The sequence below is a fragment of the Trichogramma pretiosum genome, unplaced genomic scaffold, assembly GCF_000599845.2.
Source record: "Trichogramma pretiosum strain Unisexual culture from Peru unplaced genomic scaffold, Tpre_2.0 scaffold7, whole genome shotgun sequence".
In the NCBI taxonomy this organism is placed as follows: Eukaryota; Metazoa; Arthropoda; class Insecta; order Hymenoptera; family Trichogrammatidae; genus Trichogramma; species Trichogramma pretiosum.
The window spans coordinates 2,846,080-2,867,944 of NW_019641639.1; the positions used below are offsets into that span (position 1 = coordinate 2,846,080).

Here is a 21,865-nt window from a genome sequence, read left to right on the forward strand (position 1 = left end):
CGAAAAATTTCCTCGACATCTTCTCGGCCAGGTGTACGGCGCAAACCTTGAGAGCGTAGCATGCCTCGGTGGGCCTACCGACCGATCTCGCCAAATCGTAGTAGTCCTTGTACGCGAGCAGTTTGGCCGCTTCCTTGGGACTCGAGCGGGTCAGGTCGTACAGCGACAGCTGGCTCGGATCGTAATCGTCTCTCGGCGCGATCTTCTTCGCCTCCTCGGCCCATTTCTCGTCGCTGTACCAAGATCTTTCGTTATCCTCCGACGCGACGTCGAACAATCCGCAATCGTGGAAAAATTTCATGACGACCAGAGCGTCGGCTCGTTGCAGTTCGTATCCTGCCCTCTCCAGGCTCTCGACGACGGCCAGAACGCCGGCGGCTCGGTACAAGTCTTGGCGATAGAAAGCCGAAGTCTTCCTCGAGGGATGTTCCAAGCCGGAGTCAAAATCGGTCGGGAAAACGAAGCCCGCCGCGCACACGTCGGCGCCGCGACTCAGAAGACAGTCCACGGTGTTCGGCAGAAGAGTCGCCACGGCGTATCGCAGCGGTGTCCAGCCCCGAGCGTCCACCTCGTCGAGCCGCACCGGCCGATTCAGCTCGTCGCAGAGCTCGAGAAATTTCCGCGCGCAGCTGTCGTGGTGGTTGAAATTCTTCACCCTGCACATAATGTGCAGAGGCGTCAGTCCCTCTTTATTGGGAAAATTTGGATCGGCGCCGGCTGTCAGCAGTCCTCGGAACGCCCGATCGATGAAGCAACCCCCGGTGAAGGCCAGACTCAGATGCAGGGGTGTGTCTCCCGTCGCAGGCACCGCTTCATTGGGATCTTGACCGAGCTCGAGGAACTCCTCGACGCGGATGCCGACGGGCCACCTGCAGGCCGCGTGAAAGTGACTGTAGCCGTGCTCGTCGACGTAATTATACCGGGCCGGGTACATGGGATAGATGTCGTATAGCATGTGGAAGAGACCCAGTCTGACAGCGACGTGCACCGGTGTGATGCCCTGCAACAGCGGCCTGCCCGTGGCCTCGTCCAAGTCGGGCTCGTCTCTGTAGTCCTTGAACGCCAAAGTGTCAACGAATCTGGCCTCTTGCTTATTCTTCAGTAGATCCTCCGCGAGAAGCCAGTTGATCTCGTGGGCTCGACAAATTTTCCGCAGGTTCGGAAATGTCGACCCCCTGTTCATCAGCAGATAAAATTTATCGAGCAGTTGTCTGCGCTCCTCTTCGATTTCCCAATTGACGCTCTCTCGTAAGCTCCACAACTCTGCCATGTTGATTCTGTTGATCTCCTAGGAGGTTAAAGAGAGAAAAAATCCAAATACTTTGCTGCTAATAGTTCAGATACACTATCACTTTTAATATATATAAAATAATAATTTTATCACGAAATACACTTTGTCGCGTGATCTTCGCAGCTGAGTATTGTACTACTGATTGACTCGCACGTGGTCGACTGATCGTATACCGTACACAGCAGTACATATAGAAAAAAAAGAGAAAGTGAGAGAAAAAACACGAGGTCGAAACTAGAAAATTTCAACGCGCGCATGTAATATAAGGAGAGAGCAGCAAGGCGCACGAACGTCAACGCAGTTAATGATTGGTTCACACACACATGGGAACATTCAGAGTATTTTTTCCCGCTTGAATTTTCTTTTAGTAATTCATATTATTCCTTTTTATCCCAAAAACGTCTATCGATTGTGCGCGTATGTGTATTTATTTGTATTCTATTTTATATTATGTATTATATCATTATTTTTAATTTAATTAATTATATTTACAAAAAACTGGCGTTAAAAATTTCTTATATGGTAAAGTTATCACTAAAAAGGCAATAAAAAATGTTCATAAGTTACATTCGCTTGTATAACATTGCGATTCCCCGCGTGGAAGAAAATGAAGGAAAGGAAAAAAAGTGCGTCTATAGATTCGGAGATGCACTTTTGCTACACTTTTTTCTCGCATTGATAATCGTAAAATTTTACGATTACTACGAGGATGTCGACTCGTTCATGCTCGATTGGTGCACCACGCCAAGGTAGGCGCGAGAGCCAGGACGGAATATTGCCCCAGAGGACGATTTTCTCGAGGAAGTCGACCGGGTTTTACCCCACCATGTCACGCTAGACGTGTACCAGGTGGAAATCTTGTACTTTTGGACGATTTCCTCGAGGAAATTTTTTTTCATACAATATTCCTTCATTTTTTTTTCCACGCGAATCGACTGAAAAAATAGATAAAGATATGGTTTCGATAGAAAATTTCCTCAGCTTTCCCATAATGATATCAAATTTTTCAAAATATTCAATTGTTACTGGAAAAAATCAAATATAAACCAAAAAATTCACTTTTTCCGTACTGCATTTTTCGAGATATTTAGCCCTCTATGTTTGATAGTGATTTTCACGGTGAAAATTTCTTTTTTCGAAAAATCTAACAATACGATCGGAAAGCTGAGGAAATTTTTTATTAAACACTAGTGTTAGTTACTTTTTTCAGATGAGTTTTTTTACTTTTTAAGCCACTTGTGTTTTAAAGGAACGATTTGTGGCTGTGCGGGCCCCTGGGCAAGCAAAAAAAAGTTTCCCCTTTTCTTTCTCAACGAAACTGCATTTTATTTTCAGATTTGCCCATATATACGCGATACGTGATATGTTCGCGGCTAACCATCTTGAATAATTGAAACGGACGAAAAGAGCTGCACACGATCGTATATATCGAGGTTTTCGGGTATTTTGGTGTACACATATATAATACGGCTGAATTAATGTATAGGCAATTCGATGTTCTCTCGACTCGCGATCTTGCCTTAAATGTGCATGTATCATCGAATATTGCATCGAGGCCAATGACGAAAAGTAATAAATCAAAATGATCGTCGATCGTTTAAATCTCACCCGTATATTGGTGTAATGAATTGCTTTCATCCCGCATTGGATTCGTTATGATAAATCGCGATATATTTACCAACTTTGATATCGAACAGCTAATAAAAATTCGTACGTTCTGTTTCTATTGCCCAGATCAAATATAATTATCATATTATAACGCTACTCTAGCGGCGGCAGCCGATGATCTGCGTTGGTGCGATTATAGATCGAGTAAGCAGCGCTCACGACTCACTCGATCTGCTTATACAGGCAGAGTTTTAATCGTCGGATAGACCGCAGGATAAAATAAAGATGAGACAAAAAATGAACGCGCATACGCGAGAGTTGTATATTATGGTAAGATCGCGGCGCGACCACCGCCGAAGTAAGTCATATTTCGCGGATTATATCAAGTACGCAGCTTCGGACGCGTGAACTCGAAGGGTAATATTTCAAAAGTACTAATCCCGCATCTAGCGGGTTATAGACGCGGCGCAAAAAGAGAGAGAGAGAGAGAGAGATTAGGTGCATAGGCTTGTATCGGCGCTCAGGCTTATTTCTTCGTATATTCTATAATCGTATCCGCGAATTAGAAAAATTTTTCCCCCACAACTCGCGAAGAAAGTTACTCGCGCGTCGAGTCGTGAAAATGAGGATTTGGTCGTCGCGAGAGCTAACTAGCCTCGTTATCCATGCAGGGAAGGGGAGAGGGGGAGGGCTTAACGAATGGCGCGAGCGAACTGCAGCTGCACACACTACGCTCCTTTATCAGAATCGAGCTTGCAAAAAAACAACGTGTTCAAATTATAACGCGTTATAATATAATGTGTACGTGCACACACCTCTCGCTCGCACAAGTGTCTCTTTTTTCTTTGTCCCCCTTTTTTTTATTCCATATAGCACCAGGAGCACACGATGATAAAAAAAAAATATGACGAAGTGTACGTGCTCTGCCGCCTCGGCGCGCGTAATATCCTGCACTGCAGCCCGGAGAGCGCATTTCCGCGCCGCGCGCGACGTTATAATGCCGCGCGCGAGTGTGAAAAACATCCCCTCTCGGTGTAGATATGTGCGCGACTGCTCGTTTTATAATAATGATCATAATATAATGCTTGTTAAAAAAAAAAAGAAGTGATAATAATAATAATAATTATTCAACCATATAGAGAGGAAGGTGACCGTATATAATGTCTGGCAGTAGAGTGCAAAAAACGAGATCTATACTCGGGCGCCATTGAAATGGATGGAAAAGATGAATTTGAAAAAGCTCGACCCGAGATTTGATTTATACGTTACAGCAGTGTGCCTGTGTGTGTGTATGTGCGCGCGGGGGGAAATTTTTCTCTCGCTCGCAGCTCTTTCCAAAGGGAGAAGCGATTTTAATTGAAAAATCTTCTTACGCGATTTTAACACGCAATCGGAAAAAGAACACGAGCGGTATACGTGTATAATAGAACGAAGCGCAAAATCAAGGAAAACCAGCGCCTGGGTAAGAAAAGTCTGATACAGCAGCTGGTGCTGCTCTGTATTATATATTGTATATATATATATGAAAAGCACATGCACACGCAGCTCATCGGCATTATGCAAAGCTTCAAAGTGCCAAAGCTCTCTCTTTCTCTCTCTTTTCTCTTTCTTGATGCTGCTGCTCTCTTGTAAGATGATGAAAAAGCCAACAGCAGAGGATTTTGCGAGCCTAAATTGAAAAGAATCTTACTCTCTCTCTCGTGTTTCTTTTAGCCCGTTTGGGGGGCGCGCGAATGAAAAGTTTCCTCGGGATTAATTTACACTCAAAGTATAGAGAGACGTCGAAGAAGAAGAAGAAGAAGACGACGACGACGATGGCAATGCAGAAAAGTATAGCTCATTTTCTTTGACGCGCTTCGCGAGATTTATTTCAATACAATGGGAAAAATATGCGCTTTGAGAGAAAGAGAAAGAAAACCTCCCGTGATGTATTTATTATCGACACGCGGCGCTCTCTACTCAACGCAACGCGTGTATAACGTAATTAAGCCACGGCGACGACAAGTCCATCGTCTTTTTGCTATGTGTGTACGAAGAAAAAGTTAATTTTATTTATTTGATAATTAGTCAGAGAAGAGCGAGAAAAAAGAAGGTAAGAAAAAGCGACTGCCATTCTACTACTACTACCACCAGTGCTACTAAGCCATCGATCAAGCTTCGACGGGTGGTGCAGAGCAGTGCAGCGCGGCGGCGACGGAATAAGAAAAATCACGGCCCGCAGCTCGCGCGCGAGAGAATGAAGAATTTACCCTTTCTCCCGTATACAGGCACTGCTGCTGCACATGCCTGTGTGTGTGTGTGTGTGTGCAGTTTATTTATCACTGGGCTTTCAGCGCCTTTGTATTACAGCGCGTGTGTATACCGAGTCGCGGACGTTTAATGGTCGCCCACTTTATAACTGACAGATCAATTAGCCGTAAGGAATTCTGTGCTCGCGCGTCGTCGTCGCGAATCGCAGGCATTACATTACATATACTCGCAGAGGCATGCGTGCAAATTTTTTGATTCCCAGCCTGGAACGAAACGTAACGAAACGAAATGCGCGTTCGGCAAAGAAACAATTGGTTACTGCTGCAGTGCACGAGTCGTCGTCCCTCTTTCTGTCTGTCTCTATGCACCGCACATTGCACACACACTCGCCAATCAATGAAGCTGCTCTGCTATACTCGTGCCTCGTGCAGCAGCAGCCGCCGATCGATCTTTCAATAATAATCTTCCCTTCGTGTGGCAAATGTACATATGACGTGCCAACGACAGATCGAATTAACTCTGGAAAGTCGCTCGCTCGAGCTGATGCTGCTGCTGCTGCCTCGTCATATGCAGAACCCCGGCGCGTTATATACATACGAGAGATGCAAAATTCTAGTGACATTTTGTGCCTCTCTCGCCTATATAGCCTCTCCGCGCTTGCGATTATTATCCTGTTATCGATCGATTATATACCTACTTCTCTCGAATAAACGATCGTCTCGTTTATTTAGACCTCGACACTTGCCTGCGTGCAAAATTCCTCGCTCTCTCTCGCGATATATATTCTCGAGTCTCTTTCTGCGGCACTCGTGACTTAGTCTCTCTCTCTCCGCATACATTTGTGCGTGTTATGCTACGTTCAGACTCCGCCACCGCGAAAACTTCAGCCTCTCGCTCGCTCGCTCCACTTGTCAGATGCTATGTATAGGGCCGTGTAACAGTCGGTGCATTTGTAGTAGTAGGATAGGTATACGTATACGCGATATCGCGCCAGCCACAGAAACGCACTTGGCTTTGTCTCTTTTCGCCTTGTTGTTGCGTAATATCTAAGCTCGCGCCTGAATTTATAATGGAGCTCCGAGCGGCGAAATGTAGTGCCGACCTAGCACGCGTATATACTTATAATTCCCTTCTGCCGTTTTCTTTTACTTACACTTCTCGTACTTCTATTTTTTTTTTCTCAAAGCTGCTGCTGCTGCGGTGCCGACGCGACAGATTGTTTATTTCGACCTAATGAGCTGTGTGTGTGCAGCTATATACGAGGCTAGGCCCCTTGCGTTAGTACTATACGCGCGCCTGATTCACTTTCGCGCGGTTACACGCAAGCTGCACATATAATAGATTTTTTTACGGTCGCGGCTGTGTGTCGCGAGGCGAAAGATACGAGTTTATTAGCACACCGCAGCTGCAGCAGAACCTTCGGGCGCAATTAACGTCGAGGCACGAAAAAATCCAAAAGTACGCGAACGCGACAATGACAAAAAAAAAGAAAGAAGAAAGAAGACGAAAAAACACGACGAGTATTTGACTTTTCAATGAAGCGCCACAACGTCCAGGTAGAAACGAGGATTACATTGTGTATAGCTACGTGCGAACGTTATATTATATGTAGTAGTTATATACACGAGCTGTACGGTCGATTGATCGACGCCTTGTCCGCGTTTTATATGGTATAAGTTTGGCACCACCACCGGTGCTGCTGTACACGCGCCAGCAAGAGAGAGAGAGGACGAAGTTGTCCGGAGCTTTTAATCCGAAAGTTCGTCGAGCCCCAGCAGCCACGTCCGATATATGCTTTGACTTTGATTTCGTCGCGCCCACGTGACGAATAAATGCATAATGAAACAGGGAGCCGACACTACTACCGCCGTATATATATCTGGTGGCGGCAATAGTTTCATAATGTATTTATACTTCGAACGCGGCCCGTGTACACGACGTGTAATTGCTATTTTCTAATTCGTTTGTCGTTCGGAATTCGATGTGTGATTTTCTTCCGTTGTCTCGCTGTGGGTCTGGGCTAACTAAGCAAATATCGACGAGGTGCCCCTGATTTTTTTGGTTTATTAACAAATCATCATCGTTCAAGCAAAAAAAGAAAAAACAAGAAGCACTTGTTAATTTTGACATTCCAACACGAATAAATGAGTAGTCTTGTGTCATGCGAAGCAGCAGCAGCAGCAGCAGCAAAAAATGAGGGACAGCATACACAGACGCGAACTTGCAATTTACCAAGACTTTCATCTTCTTCGTCTTCTTCTTGTCTTCGGTGCGCGACGGCGACGGCGGGCCGCAATGATAATGCAATGGTCTTTTTCCAAGTATATACGTACGTACGCGACAACAAAGTATAGTACTTACAAGTGCTATATAATATTTGCTTTGCGAAATATATATTTCGCTCGCCGCTGCGCACAATTATAAAATATCCTCGATATATAAAGGTGCGCGCACGAGTATATTCGCACACCTTATCGCTCGTTTTGCCGCTGCTGCAGTGACGTACGGTTATATTGACACATCAAATGCGTATATATATATATTTATAAAATACAAGTCCATGCGCTTATACGTGTGTGTTTGCCGATCTCAGCTCGCCTATATGGCGGCCTGACTCGCCGTTGCACTCGTACACATAGCGAAAGCCAATGGTATATATAGATGCTGATAAAATTCAAAGATCGGCGCGAGCTAGAGCGGCTTCTTTTAATGTCCGACGCGGCGGCGCTTGGACTATTATACGTCGTTTCTCAGTCACTCGATTTTTTATTTCTATACCCAGAAGCGGCGGGGCTAGGCGATATAAGTGCGCATTGTGCGCTGATAATAAAATAAAATAATAATGCATATAAAAAAAAAGCTCTCGCACGCGTGCGCGGCTTTGAATTTCAAGTTCCGGAAATTGATATGAGAATTTTGGACTCGTAAATTTGTACGCGTCGTGCGTACGAGAAAGTCTGCAGAACTGCAGATAATCTGGCTAACAAAATATTTGCGCCACCCGCGGAAGGGAGAGAGCGAGGAAATTCGAGCGCATAAAATTATAAAAGGGGAAGGGAGTTATCGCATTCGTGTATTTGAGCGAAAAGGTGGCACCGCTTTTGCAGCGCGCCTACGCTTATATATAGAGCGAGAGAGAGAACTCCATTGCAATAACGATATTGTTCGTGTTTACGGGTAGCTGCTATATGCGTGTATAACGCCGAGCTAGAGAGAAAGAGAGAGAGAAAGCATAAGGCGAAATGTGTAACGTCAGCACAGCTACACTGCAGCCAGAGCGAAGAAAATAAGACGTGCTTTTTGCCCCGAAAATACAACAAACCTCGACTCGCGCGACTCCCAAAACCTAGACCATAAATTATCATAATAGGATTTGCCGAGAGAGAGACAGGCAGGCAGGCAGGCGCGTATACATCCAGAGCAATTTCTGCGATGCGTCGACTATACTCGCGTACATACAATATAAAATGATTACATTATTTGTCCGGATGTTTTGTGTGTGTGTTTTCGCGAAAATTCCTAAGGTCTGTATAGAGAGAAGGAAGCGGACAAAAGTGTATACCACGAACGCATTTTTTGGGGTATATTTAAGGCACACAAGATCTGCAGTACGTGAGCTAACACGAGATCGTTAAGCTCGCGTATAGGCAGGTAGAGTAATAAACACGTATAACGCGTTCGACACTTTTGACAGTGTGTATTAGAGGCGCCCCGTTATATAAATATAACTACTCTATTGCTACGACTACGCACACTTGGCCGAGCATCAAAAACGTGTCCGTAACGATCAATGTTTATAAATATACGTTTATCAGTGGTAGTGTAGGTACTCTATTTAAAATAACTCGGTAAGCGCTTCGATCGAGAGAGTCGCCGAGGTATTGGGATTATTAACGCTCGCAGACGAGGAACTATCCGATCCGATCCGAGACGACGACGAATAGAAATGAACGAAATCTGCGCCGCACGTGCATACGACGACGTCCTACACCGGTACAGTAGTATCCCGTGTCCGACGAGGTGTGCTATTCGAGGTGTGCGCAGTGCAGTGCAGTGCGACAGATTTGATGACGCGTCGACGACAATGCACTTATGCCGAAAAAAAAGGAAATGAAAGAGCCGAGAGAAGAGAGAGAAAAAAAATCGCCAACGCCGGCGAATAGTTTCTTGCCGCGCGCGCGACGAGGAGAACTTGCTATATAGAGCTCGAATTCGCGCGCTCGCCGCGGCGACTCGCGAGCGACGCTATACTTTTGCGGTATTTCATTCTGCGTATACGAGCGAGCCGAGAGCGCATTATAACAGGAAAATACACACACGCGATCGAGTGCGTGGAGTATTTTTTTTCTTCATTTTTCCGATTTTTTTTTTTTTTTTTCTAGACCAGCGCACAGGCACGGAGATTGATTCGAGATAATAAAATATCCACGCGGGTGCAAAAAAAATTAAAACTCTCTAGTAGTAGTAGTAGCCCAAGCTAGAAACTGGTATTATCGGGCTCGATATGCATAAAAAGCGTAGGAGGGCTCGCGCATTTTTCCCGCAAAATGTATCGCCGCGCGCGTGGTTTGAAGCGGAAGTCTACGTGTGGTACACACGCATATACACTTGCGCGATACAAATGGGAGCTACTTTCGTGTTGTGTACATGCATTGAGCAAGCTCTGCAGTAGTAGCGCACAAGGTTCGAACGCTATATATTTAATAAATTTCTAAGGCCGGTGGCGATCTTCGTAAATCAGGAATCACTGCGCGCGAGCAGTAAGGTAAGTAAGTAAAAAAATAAAAAGCGTCGAAAATCGAAACGGTATTTGCCGAGCACTGCTGCTGCTGCTGCCGGGAGGATCGTGTACAGGGTAAAGGCTAATTAATTTTCCCCGAAAGCGCAACGTGTGTGTCTGCTCCTCTCTCTCACTGGCTCGTTTCCTATTGTTCTCCTTGCTATCTTCCTCTCTCTGCTGCTGCTTCGAGAAGAAAAAGGAGTGCACGAGGAGATCGGCGAGTTCGCAATTCGAATCTTCCGCCGGAGGCTAGAGAAACGCCACTACAGCTACAGCACATACACACACACGGTCGATTCGTCATAACCGATTTTTTTTTTTTATTTCCACTACGTGCACGGGAGGGAATTATCATTGCAGCTCGCGCGCGTGTATTGTTTTACAACGTCTCTATCTCGGAGCGGTGCGCGGGGCCTTTGGCCGCACCGAGATATAATCTATATCGAGCTTGAGCCGGACAGTTATATGTACTTTGAATAAATAATCTTTGCCGGTCGTGCATATCTTCTTGATTATTTTTTGTATCTCTCCCTAACAATGCTGTAGCAATAATTACTCACCGTTGGCCTGCAGGAGTATCAAGAGCAAACAATAGCACAGCAGCTGGCCCGCCGAAATCGTGACATAATAACGATCCGCCGTTGCTGCTGCTCGGCGGCGATGACGACTCTTGACGATCGTCATCATTGTCAAACAGGATGACAGGAGAGAAGATTCAACGTCTCAACATCACTCGGCGATTGAGAATTAATTCACAAATAATAAAAGAAAATAGAAAAAAAAGTAGAAAAAAAAAGATACGCGTTTTCACTGAGCTCTCCGCTTATTATGCGTGTATCGAGAATCGGCCGATTTTCACCTATACCTCGAAAGAATCACCACATCGCGCGGCTCACTCTCACGCGCATATGTATATATTATTAACCACTGCAAGTCGCATGCAAAAGGGACCGTCGCGCTTCGAAGCCGGCTCGAGACTGAAGTTACTACACTACTCCCGTGCACACAGCCGCAGCACACCACACCACGCGCCTCGGGTCCGCTGCGAGACTTGGGTCCCTACATACACACACACAGATATAGTGCATGCACACACACAGACCGACTACGACGTCTCTTCCGTATATCGCCTTCTCTCTTTCTTTCTCTCTCTCTCTCTTCGCGTCGCGCTCTCTTTTTGCCATAGAGTTGCTGCTGCTGCTGTGCATGTGCATGTGCAGCGAGAGGCACGCGCACGCCTGTGCCCGTCGCTTGTAAATATAGATCCTCCGATGATTTTTTTGTTGTTTTCGATAGCTCCTTTTTTTGTCTCGTTCGATTTATTTCCCGAGCGAGAAGAGGTCAACCGTGTGTGTATACGGAAGGGAAGATTTTCTCGAGCGCGAATGATTCCACGTAATTTCTGCCTCCACCGTAACTGTGGAGAATTTCGACGCGGACAGCGCGAATAACTCTACGAACTAAATCGTGAATAACGTCGAGTGCAAAAATTATATCGGTACAGACCCGAAACTAGGTCGAAAATCATCGCTAGTAATGCGCATTCGATGGGGCTCTTTTACTCATCCCCCGCCTCGACGGTACAGTTATTTTTTCTTTTTGTACATCGAGTGTTGCAGCAGAGGTAAACTCTGCCCCTCGTTGTACGTATGGCAGTAGTACGGAATACTCCAAAATTCACACCGTGTGTATGTTTTTAACTTCATTACACGTATGTCTGAGCAGAGTAAATTCCTCTGGCCCTCTATACAGGCAATGGCAATCCAACAAATGTATAATAATATAAACGCAAACAGCCCGAGTGGGTGCCTACCTGCTACTACTGCTGCACAGTTTAATACGAAACTACTTGAAACTCCGATTATGGCTGGCGCGCGCCCCGTTATTCGTAAAATACGCGCGTATGTGTATACCTACTACCTCGCGTTCTGTACATTATATTTGTTTATATATTTATTAAAAAGCGGAAATTTAATAAGTTCAAATTGAAAAAGCTCCGACAAACGTTTACTACTACGTTTTTTTTATTTATTTCTCACTCCAATTATAAAATCAAGTGCGAGCGAGCTCGTTTCGCGCCGCGTGTGCGAATATATAGTGGCAGTAATCGCTCGAGCTTTATATGCATTTGTCAGCAATGCATTTGACACTTTTTTTTACTCGAGACTTCTTTCTTCGTCGTGCCGAGTGTAGGATTATTTTTCCTTCTTCCTTTTTTGCCTCCTTTTCTGCTGCTTCTACTCACCTTTTTTTTGTATACGTTATATGTACGCGAAAAGCAGCAAAAAAAAAAGAAAAAATTTGTCGCGAGTGCGAAATAAGCTCGTTTGCAAGTTTGCTGCTACTGCTACTCCTCCTCCTCCTGGAACGCAACGAGACACTCCGGAGAGACGTTTTTTTTTCAAAAGCGTTGGGAATTTTTATTTTTCGTCGAGCATTTATTAGGTGTGTCTCGAGTGGCAGAAGTTGAACCATTATAAGAGAGCTTTAATCGTAGTTCCTTAAATACAGATGTTTTATGCGCATAATCATGGTCCTTGTGACAGTTTGATTCCGGAAAGAAGATCGATAATCGTTTGAGAGATATGAATGATGCTCTCTCATTGACAAGGTATCAATATTATTGTCTCAAAAATAGCAAAGAGGATACTTGATGCGCGTATATTTAATAAATCAAATGAACTATCAAGTTTCAGAATAATTAAAGCATTTCTAAAAGGTAAGTACAGCGTCACCTCTAGGTTGACTACATCATCTACTTGGCTCGGTCGGTAATCCACGCCTTATGCTTGATTATAGGATTTTGAAGAATGCAGTTAAAAATTATAAATAATTAATCAATGATCATTTCAAACTTTATGTCAAAAGCTGATAACTCTTGGAATGAAATTACACAAGTTGCGTGTACTCAAATTATTGTATTGAATGATATTTAAAGATAATTTAACAAGACATCTAAAAAAGACAAACATTAAGTAGACAATAAAAAATTAGGTAAGTAATAGATAAAAGCTGAAACTCTGTGACTTTAAATTTAGTTTCAATTTGACTCAATTAAATAGGCATACTAAAATTTTCAACGATAAGAAACAATCTGAAAACATCTCTATTATTTAATACATCATACATATGGGTAAAGGTACTGTAAATAAAATTCATTGTTTAATTGAATTAAGGCAAATAAAAAATTAAATTTATTTATAAAGCAATTCGTTTTCAGAACCTATACAGGTTTATCACATGACTAATTATCTTTTTTTTTTACTGTCCACCCCGGAGACGTAATACTAAGTGAAGTGTAGACTCTTTTTGGATATTGTAGTCTGATAGAGTACGACCATCCTCAAGTTGCTTGCCAGCAAAAATCAAACGCTGCTGGTCTGGAGGGATACCTTCCTTGTCCTGGATCTTGGCTTTTACATTCTCAATGGTATCAGAAGCTTCAACCTCCAATGTGATGGTCTTACCAGTAAGAGTCTTAACAAAAATCTGCATACCACCACGCAGACGCAGAACCAAGTGAAGAGTCGACTCCTTCTGGATGTTATAGTCTGACAAGGTACGTCCATCTTCAAGCTGCTTGCCAGCAAAGATAAGACGCTGCTGATCTGGAGGAATGCCTTCTTTGTCTTGAATCTTGGCCTTGACATTTTCAATAGTGTCGGAAGCTTCCACTTCCAAGGTGATGGTCTTTCCTGTCAATGTCTTGACAAAGATCTGCATACCTCCACGCAAACGCAGAACCAAGTGAAGAGTCGACTCCTTCTGGATGTTGTAGTCAGACAGTGTGCGTCCATCTTCCAGCTGTTTACCGGCAAAGATAAGACGCTGCTGGTCTGGAGGAATACCTTCCTTGTCTTGGATCTTGGCCTTGACATTTTCAATGGTGTCAGAAGCTTCCACTTCCAAGGTGATGGTCTTTCCTGTCAATGTCTTGACAAAGATCTGCATACCTCCACGCAGACGCAGAACCAAGTGAAGAGTCGACTCCTTCTGGATGTTGTAGTCAGACAGTGTGCGTCCATCTTCCAGCTGTTTACCAGCAAAGATAAGACGCTGCTGGTCTGGAGGAATACCTTCCTTGTCTTGGATCTTGGCCTTGACATTTTCAATGGTGTCAGAAGCTTCCACTTCCAAGGTGATGGTCTTTCCTGTCAATGTCTTGACAAAGATCTGCATACCACCACGCAGACGCAGCACCAAATGGAGGGTTGACTCCTTCTGAATGTTATAATCTGAGAGTGTACGTCCATCCTCCAACTGCTTACCAGCAAAAATTAGACGCTGTTGGTCTGGAGGGATACCTTCCTTGTCCTGGATTTTGGCTTTCACATTCTCAATGGTATCAGAAGCTTCAACCTCCAAAGTGATGGTCTTACCAGTAAGAGTCTTTACAAAAATCTGCATACCACCTCGCAGACGTAATACTAAATGCAAAGTTGACTCTTTCTGAATATTGTAGTCAGATAGAGTGCGACCATCCTCAAGTTGTTTGCCAGCAAAGATGAGACGCTGTTGGTCTGGTGGGATTCCCTCTTTATCTTGAATCTTAGCTTTGACATTTTCAATAGTGTCAGAAGCTTCAACCTCCAATGTGATAGTCTTGCCAGTCAGAGTCTTGACAAAAATCTGCATGCCACCACGAAGACGCAGAACCAAGTGAAGAGTTGACTCTTTTTGGATGTTATAATCTGACAATGTGCGACCATCTTCCAATTGTTTACCAGCAAAAATTAAACGCTGCTGGTCTGGAGGGATGCCTTCTTTGTCCTGAATTTTAGCTTTCACATTTTCAATTGTGTCAGATGCTTCGACTTCAAGAGTTATAGTTTTTCCAGTGAGGGTCTTGACAAAAATTTGCATTCCACCACGCAGACGGAGTACCAAGTGGAGGGTGGACTCTTTTTGAATATTATAGTCCGACAATGTGCGACCATCTTCCAACTGCTTACCAGCAAAAATTAAACGCTGCTGATCTGGTGGGATTCCTTCTTTGTCTTGGATCTTGGCCTTGACATTTTCAATTGTGTCTGAGGCCTCGACTTCCAAAGTAATGGTTTTACCAGTCAATGTTTTAACAAAGATTTGCATGCCTCCTCTAAGACGCAATACTAAATGCAGTGTCGACTCCTTTTGAATATTGTAGTCTGACAAAGTGCGACCGTCTTCAAGCTGTTTTCCGGCGAAAATGAGACGCTGTTGATCTGGGGGAATTCCTTCTTTGTCTTGAATTTTGGCCTTCACGTTTTCAATTGTGTCGGAGGCTTCGACCTCAAGTGTGATGGTTTTACCTGTCAGAGTTTTGACAAAAATTTGCATACCTCCTCTCAATCTGAGTACAAGATGCAGTGTGGATTCTTTCTGAATGTTGTAATCTGACAGAGTGCGTCCATCTTCCAATTGTTTTCCAGCAAAGATCAATCTCTGCTGATCTGGTGGAATTCCCTCCTTATCTTGAATTTTGGCCTTAACATTCTCAATAGTATCTGAAGACTCAACCTCAAGGGTAATGGTCTTGCCAGTCAGAGTCTTGACAAAGATTTGCATACCACCTCTCAATCTGAGTACAAGGTGGAGTGTGGATTCCTTCTGAATGTTATAATCAGACAAGGTGCGTCCATCTTCGAGCTGCTTTCCTGCAAAGATCAATCTCTGCTGGTCTGGGGGGATGCCCTCTTTGTCTTGAATCTTTGCCTTAACATTTTCAATGGTGTCGGATGCCTCGACCTCCAATGTGATGGTTTTACCAGTCAGCGTCTTCACAAAGATCTGCATTTTTATCTGAAATTATGCAAGAAAAATTTGGTTAAATAACAGCTCGATAATGCATACATATGAAAATTCAACTGAATATTACGATTGAATTATCAGTAATCGCGAAGTATTCAAAAAGTCAAAAATTCATAAACATCTGATAAGTAAACTTTAAATTAAATCACGTACGAAGCGCGATTAAAATGCAAAAAAGTTATCGCGTCTCAGCGTCGCAATCGATAATTGCACACTCGAGTTCGCAAAATGGTGGACTAGTCCAGAACTGCAGCAACGGACGCGCGCACTGACTCACTCGCGCTCGACTTTAACGTCAGCCATGTTTGCGATCTCGGCTCTGTATCTGTCAATAACAAGCGTAGTTTCGTCAGATCTACGTTTTCACTGTGGAAGCTATGGAGATAAAAATCTTATCGACGAGAATTAAAAAACACACAAATTTATTACCGTTTAAATCGTAGTATTGATTATCTCTGCGTAAGCAATTATATTTCTCAGCGAGAGAAAAAAAACAATCGCACACTGTTGTTATGTAGCGTACGGTAGTCACTAGAATTTATCCGTTACTATGAGCGAGGCCAAAATAAAAATAAATTTGGACAGCGAGTTATACAGACCGACAAAACAAAACACGTAATGGAAGTCGACGTCGTTCTTTCGCAACGGCTTGACTCGACGACAACAGCTCGCAGCAGCTTTTACCCCTTCCCTTCCCCTACCGTCGAAACAAAGAACGTCAGCTGCGTCACGAAGAAAAAATATTTCGAAGAACTGTTGACCCTTATGATTGCTTGGATGTATTCTATGTTTTTTATCGATAAGTAATTCTATTTATTTTGGCATCAAAGCATCTTCGCGTTGTTATTGAGAATTGAAAGAAATACGTTGAGGCTTTCTCGCGAGAATTGCGCAGTTCTATACCGACATCTTTATTCTTTCTCCCTCGCTGGAAATTACCATATTTTCCGATGTAAAAGTAACGGCACGTGATTTTACATTGAAAATTTTTAAAAATAGATAATTAGAACGTGGCATTCGAATTCCACGCGCCCGATCGACGTTGAAGAGCCCTTGGAAAATCGATATCTGGGGCGTTGCCAGACACGTAGAAATCAATACTCTTATAACATAAGCACTTTAGACATTTTTTTCAATGTTAATAATGATAAAATGAGAAAGAAAACTTTAATTAGGTACGATAATGTCCGAATTACACCACTGAAAGTCGATTATTACATGCAACGTCGCGACCGATTAATAAATGACTCATACTAATAACCAAAAAGTACTGATTATTATCTAAAAAATGACTCACCTTTTAATTTGTGTAAAACTGTACGACGAACAATTTCACTGCCTCAACACGATAGAAGCACAGAGAATACAACTTTGATGCGTTTTTTATATTTTTTTCAATATAGCGTAGAGTACACGTCTGCTCAGTTCCTTGGCTCTGAAGCTAGTGCCTTGGCCTGGGGTCGAGCGCTCGTATTTAAGCAGCTTGCCTCTCCCACTCCGCGACTCCGCCTCGATCGAACGCGTCCGAGCAGGTTTGGGGGCCGCACAGCTGCCTCGATTCTCGAAGCTTCCTCATGGGAGCGAGAGAGACGGAGCTACCTTCGTGTGCGTGTGCGTGCGTCTGTGTACCAACATACTCAGCGCGTTTATTATTGTGAGTCATGACGCTTTCGAATCGATGATAGAAAGTTTTCGAGATTTTCAAAATTTGAAATTTAAAGAGAACGAACTACGAATAGCGGAACAATAGATCCTACTTCCTTACGGGCTCGTATAATTGACGTACGCGCAAATATTATTTATACGCGTTTACGCACATTTTGCTATACTACGCGACGATGCCGTTTTCTGGCAAATTTCCGAAATTTCCGATGACGCATCCGAGACTATGATTGGCGTGATTTTGGAGGCGAATCGAGGAAGAAGCTGTGCGCTGCAAAAAACGAGCCGTTAGACCGACAATAGTCTTTGTTTCTAAGGTTTATCGACACATAACGCCTTGCAAACGTTGGAGAGCCGTTTAATGCACGCAGGCTCATATATATTTTTCTCTCTCGACACGCAGCGAGAAAGAGCCCAAGGTGGAAATGGACGGCTTCGCATATGCGATCTTTGTTCGTTGCGAAGTTTAACGCACGATGACGTCTTTTTTATTCAATTTTTTGTTTACGCTATTTCAGAAGATCGTGAAATCGATCGATGACTCGCTATTATATATTTTCTCGTATTAAATTTCATCGGTTTTCTAAAGGCTAGTGGATTTTTTTTTTTTCAAAACATCGTCGATACGGAGACGTAAAATAGTTTAAAGAATAAATTAGATAAGCATCAAGTGCCGGACTCGAGTTTATCCTCATCGAGCTGGCAACAATGCAAAAAAATTACCATACGACTGTGCGGACACATCGGAGCGTCATAAATGCAATGTAGAATGATGTTGAATAATATTTTTAGGATAATTATTTCTGGAGCGGTTCGATAATTTTTTACTGGTTTCGTGAATTATTAGTTTACCCAAGAATAGGTACATACGCTCGCCGTGAATAATAACTGTAATCGTATATTTACGTTAATCGCTCCGTGCTGACTAATGTTTAATATACATCATGCGCAATATTGTATAAACCTTTCTGCTGTGATATCGCTTTAAACGTCACACGAGCGAGGAATTTCATCATCTTGGTCGTGTTTGTCGCATCGAAATGTTTGATATTGACGAAACGATGTCCAGCCTCTTCTGTTTATATGAACGTCGAACGAAAACAAAAAAATTGAACCATTCAACGGAGTATCGAAATTATCAAAATTTGCGCGATGAATTATTGATTAGTAAGCTAAATTGACAGAGAGAATGTGTCACAGGGTATTTATTTTATTTTCAATAAGACTTATAGAGTTGTCAGTTTTATGGTATTTTTTGCTTAATTCAGACAAAGGATGATTATGATACAAATGAGATTTTTGTTAAATGAACTTTTACAGTTTTATATTGATAATGACTTTATTAATTAATTAATTTTAATTAATTTCTTTTTGTCTGTAGTTGTCTACACATAGTTAGTTAGAAGTTTTATATAGATAATGTATTTTTATATATAGACAATCATTTATAATTTTATATAGACAATTGATTATCCTATACAACAATGATTTTCACAAAAATAAGGATATTATCACTTGCATACACGTAGATATCTATATATTATAATAGTCACATTTAATAAAATAAATCTACTTATAACAAAGTAATAAAAAATTTTAGATTTGATAATTAAGTCAGTATCAATTCAATCACAATTCAGATTTATAAAAATAATGTTAATGAATGTAATAGAAAGGAAAGTTTTGTGCATAATGCGCACAAAACTACTCAAGGGGATTACAAAGCCAGCCCAAAAATCAAATTTCTAATGTAGTTTTCTGAATATTCAAAAAAATATTTAGAAAACTAGATTGAAAATTAGATTTTTGGGCTGGCTTTGCCATCCACTTAATACATTATTTTTTTAGTTTAAAAACATCATTATAGTATCTATAAAAGCTGATACAGCCATTGCTTTGGCTTGATGTTCAGTCTTTCCCACTCCCATTTCAACAATTCGTGGGTAAGTATGGGAGCTAACAGTACATATGTAAGGCATCATCTTTTCTTCTCGATTTGCTAAAGTTTCAATTGTATATTCTATATTCATAGCTTTCAGTAGGTCTTCAAAATTCAAACTTGAATCATCTTCAATAAGATATTCTCCCAAAGGTTCAAATGGTTTATCATTTTTATTACATTGAAACATGTTTTTGATTTCTTTGTACCAGTCAGATAATTCAATATGCCTTTTTTCTTCAATAACAAAGCTTTTCTTGGATTGCAAATTTAAATCATTATACTGCTTGAATGCTTTTTCAGATGAAATTTTCGTCATCTCAAGTATGTTTATTTCCTTCTCGGATACTTTGGAACTATTTGGGTCCGTTATAGTCTTATACATTTTTTTGGCTGCAACATGTTTTGCTTCTTTTTTTGATACTCCCGAACCCTTGGTTACATACTTATTTAATGAACATTTTATCCAAAATATTTTGTTTGGAATATTTTCCATTTCATCATCATCACTATAAACTGGTTTGCATAAATTTTTTCTTTGACAATATTCCTGAAAAAGAAACATTGAAATTAATAATTAAAAAAATAAATAAGTTAAAAAGTTTTTTCTGACAATCATAAAATTCAAAATCTTTAAAAAAATATTGACTTACATTTAACTCCTTTATAAAATTAATATTATCCGCATCTAAACCAGTTTTGAAATTGCAAAGCAAATTTTCTTGTTCAGTGCCGGTTGACAATTTTCCTACGTTATTATTACTGCTTATATTTAATTTTTCGATTTTTGGTAATTGATTAACTCGCCTTCGTTCTTGGTTTATTTTATATGAATTCCAAAGCTTCGGTTCATTTTGGGAAATCATTGCAAGCATTGCTGTAGCAGCATTTCTTTTTGCTACTTGTTTTGAAAGCCCTGGTTCGCCAACTGCTATGTATCCATTACATTGAACTTGATAAATAAATCTATTTATGTGTGTTCCATCTTCTTGAGATACTATCTCATAATTGGGAGGCGGTCGCCTCCACATCACCAACACTTCTTGCAAAATCGAAACATCTGTTTTAGCAGCCATTTTACAACACAATAAAAGATCTTTTAACAATATTTCGAACTTCGAAGGAATAAACTTGTTCAAACGTGTTCGTCATACACGTCACTCTTACACAGACCACATGTGCTCACTGCTCACTGATAATGTGGTTGGACAAGTCAAAACTAAGTCTGTCAGCTGCCAACGTCAGTGCGCAAGTCATTAATTTGAAATTGATATGTCACACGCACAATAGTCACGCACAATTTCCAAAAAATATATAATTAAATCTAATAACCAAACAAACAACCGAAAAAAATACGATGGTCGGTAATCGATGATCGGCACACGTGGATGTATCTGCGCACACTTGTTGATTGTAAAATCAAATGACACTTAAAACACAAATCCACTGGATAATAAAATGATTCCAAATTTCTGAAAAATAATTTTGGAGCGTCGTTATTGTTTCAAGGATTACTGTGTTAATACAAGCTTTGTTTCCAAGGTGTCCTGAGGGATATTCCCGACTTTCCCTGCCGTCTAACTAAGTAAGCCAATTGGCGCGAGAAAGAAATGAAGCATGCATGATGCGCGCGCCTATAAACACGTTATCATTTAAATCGAATTACTTCCAGAACAAAGAGTATTTTGGAGTAACGATTTTTTTGCCATGGATCTTTCATTTATTTATAATAATGCTTCTCTCCTCCACATTATACTTATCACATTACAATATTTTCCACAAACATTTTCAACACTTTGGCGAAGTAAATTTTGCAAGAACATTTGAGTATTTTTGTTCTTTTTTGTTGGAGTTTCCACGGAGTTTTTTTTATTAATAACTTTTTGGTGAGTATGAAATATGGTTGATGGACACCATGAAAACTATTATTCAATATTTTCAGTAGTAATTTTTTCACATCATTGTACAAAAAATTTAAGAGAAGACACTTACGAAAGTAAAATAATCTTACTAAAAAGTATAATAAAAAGTTCCTATGAGATCCTTGAATAATGGTGTCTTACCAAATTTATTCATGTCATACTCAATTTTGAGTATTTTTAAAAATATTTTCCAACCATTTGCATTTATGCTTATTGGAATTTTCCTTCTTGTTCTCATTACTCGTTTTTTGAAAAAGAGCGTATTCGTGTGCATGATATTTTAATTTCCTGTTCAAGTATCAAAACTCCGATATATCATTCAAATGATGTCGATAAGTGAAAAAGATTTCATCTATAGCTTTGAAACTATACGTATCAACTTCGCAAATGACTAAAAAATCATTGCATATATTATGTATACTATCATTTGCTCATTATATTATGACTGCACAATACATTCACATGAGAAGTCTTGATTTCAACTAGGTCAAATCTTAACTTTCAAGTTATTTTTAGTTATGCTTTCAAAATAACACAAAATTATATAATATTTTTATAAATTTGAAAATATAATAATTTTAAATTATACATTTTTTTATTTAAAAACCTAATTACATTTTTCA

General features: G+C 41.3%; 3 protein-coding genes across 4 annotated transcripts in view; all 3 read right to left on the reverse strand.

The window, feature by feature from the left end:
• Positions 1 to 11,067, reverse strand: part of LOC106648479 (fibrillin-2) — a 94,738-nt gene extending 83,671 nt beyond the window's left edge. The window contains exon 1 of the mRNA XM_023459595.1: positions 10,490 to 11,067. Coding sequence (XP_023315363.1) covers positions 10,490 to 10,616 — 127 coding nt within the window. The 5' untranslated portion in view covers positions 10,617 to 11,067. The remainder of the gene's footprint in view (positions 1 to 10,489) is intronic.
• A 2,023-nt stretch (positions 11,068 to 13,090) lies between these two features.
• LOC106648601 (polyubiquitin-A) lies at positions 13,091 to 17,179 on the reverse strand. Of its 2 annotated transcripts, none has more exons than XM_023459570.1 (2): positions 17,017 to 17,179; positions 13,091 to 15,710 (listed from the first exon to the last, which is right to left on the reverse strand). In XM_023459570.1, the coding sequence occupies exon 2, from the start codon at positions 15,702 to 15,704 to the stop codon at positions 13,191 to 13,193; it is 2,514 nt and encodes an 837-aa protein (XP_023315338.1). In that variant the 5' UTR covers positions 15,705 to 15,710; positions 17,017 to 17,179; the 3' UTR covers positions 13,091 to 13,190. The 2 variants fall into 2 exon arrangements, with proteins under 2 accessions (XP_023315338.1, XP_023315339.1); XM_023459571.1 differs by lacking the exon at positions 17,017 to 17,179 and adding an exon at positions 16,149 to 16,272.
• Positions 17,180 to 18,633: 1,454 nt separating this feature from the next.
• LOC106648557 lies at positions 18,634 to 21,747 on the reverse strand. The gene is made up of 2 exons (XM_014365513.2): positions 19,974 to 21,747; positions 18,634 to 19,870 (listed from the first exon to the last, which is right to left on the reverse strand). The coding sequence occupies exons 1-2, from the start codon at positions 20,394 to 20,396 to the stop codon at positions 19,226 to 19,228; spliced, it is 1,068 nt and encodes a 355-aa protein (XP_014220999.1). The 5' UTR covers positions 20,397 to 21,747; the 3' UTR covers positions 18,634 to 19,225.
• Positions 21,748 to 21,865: the final 118 nt, after the last annotated feature.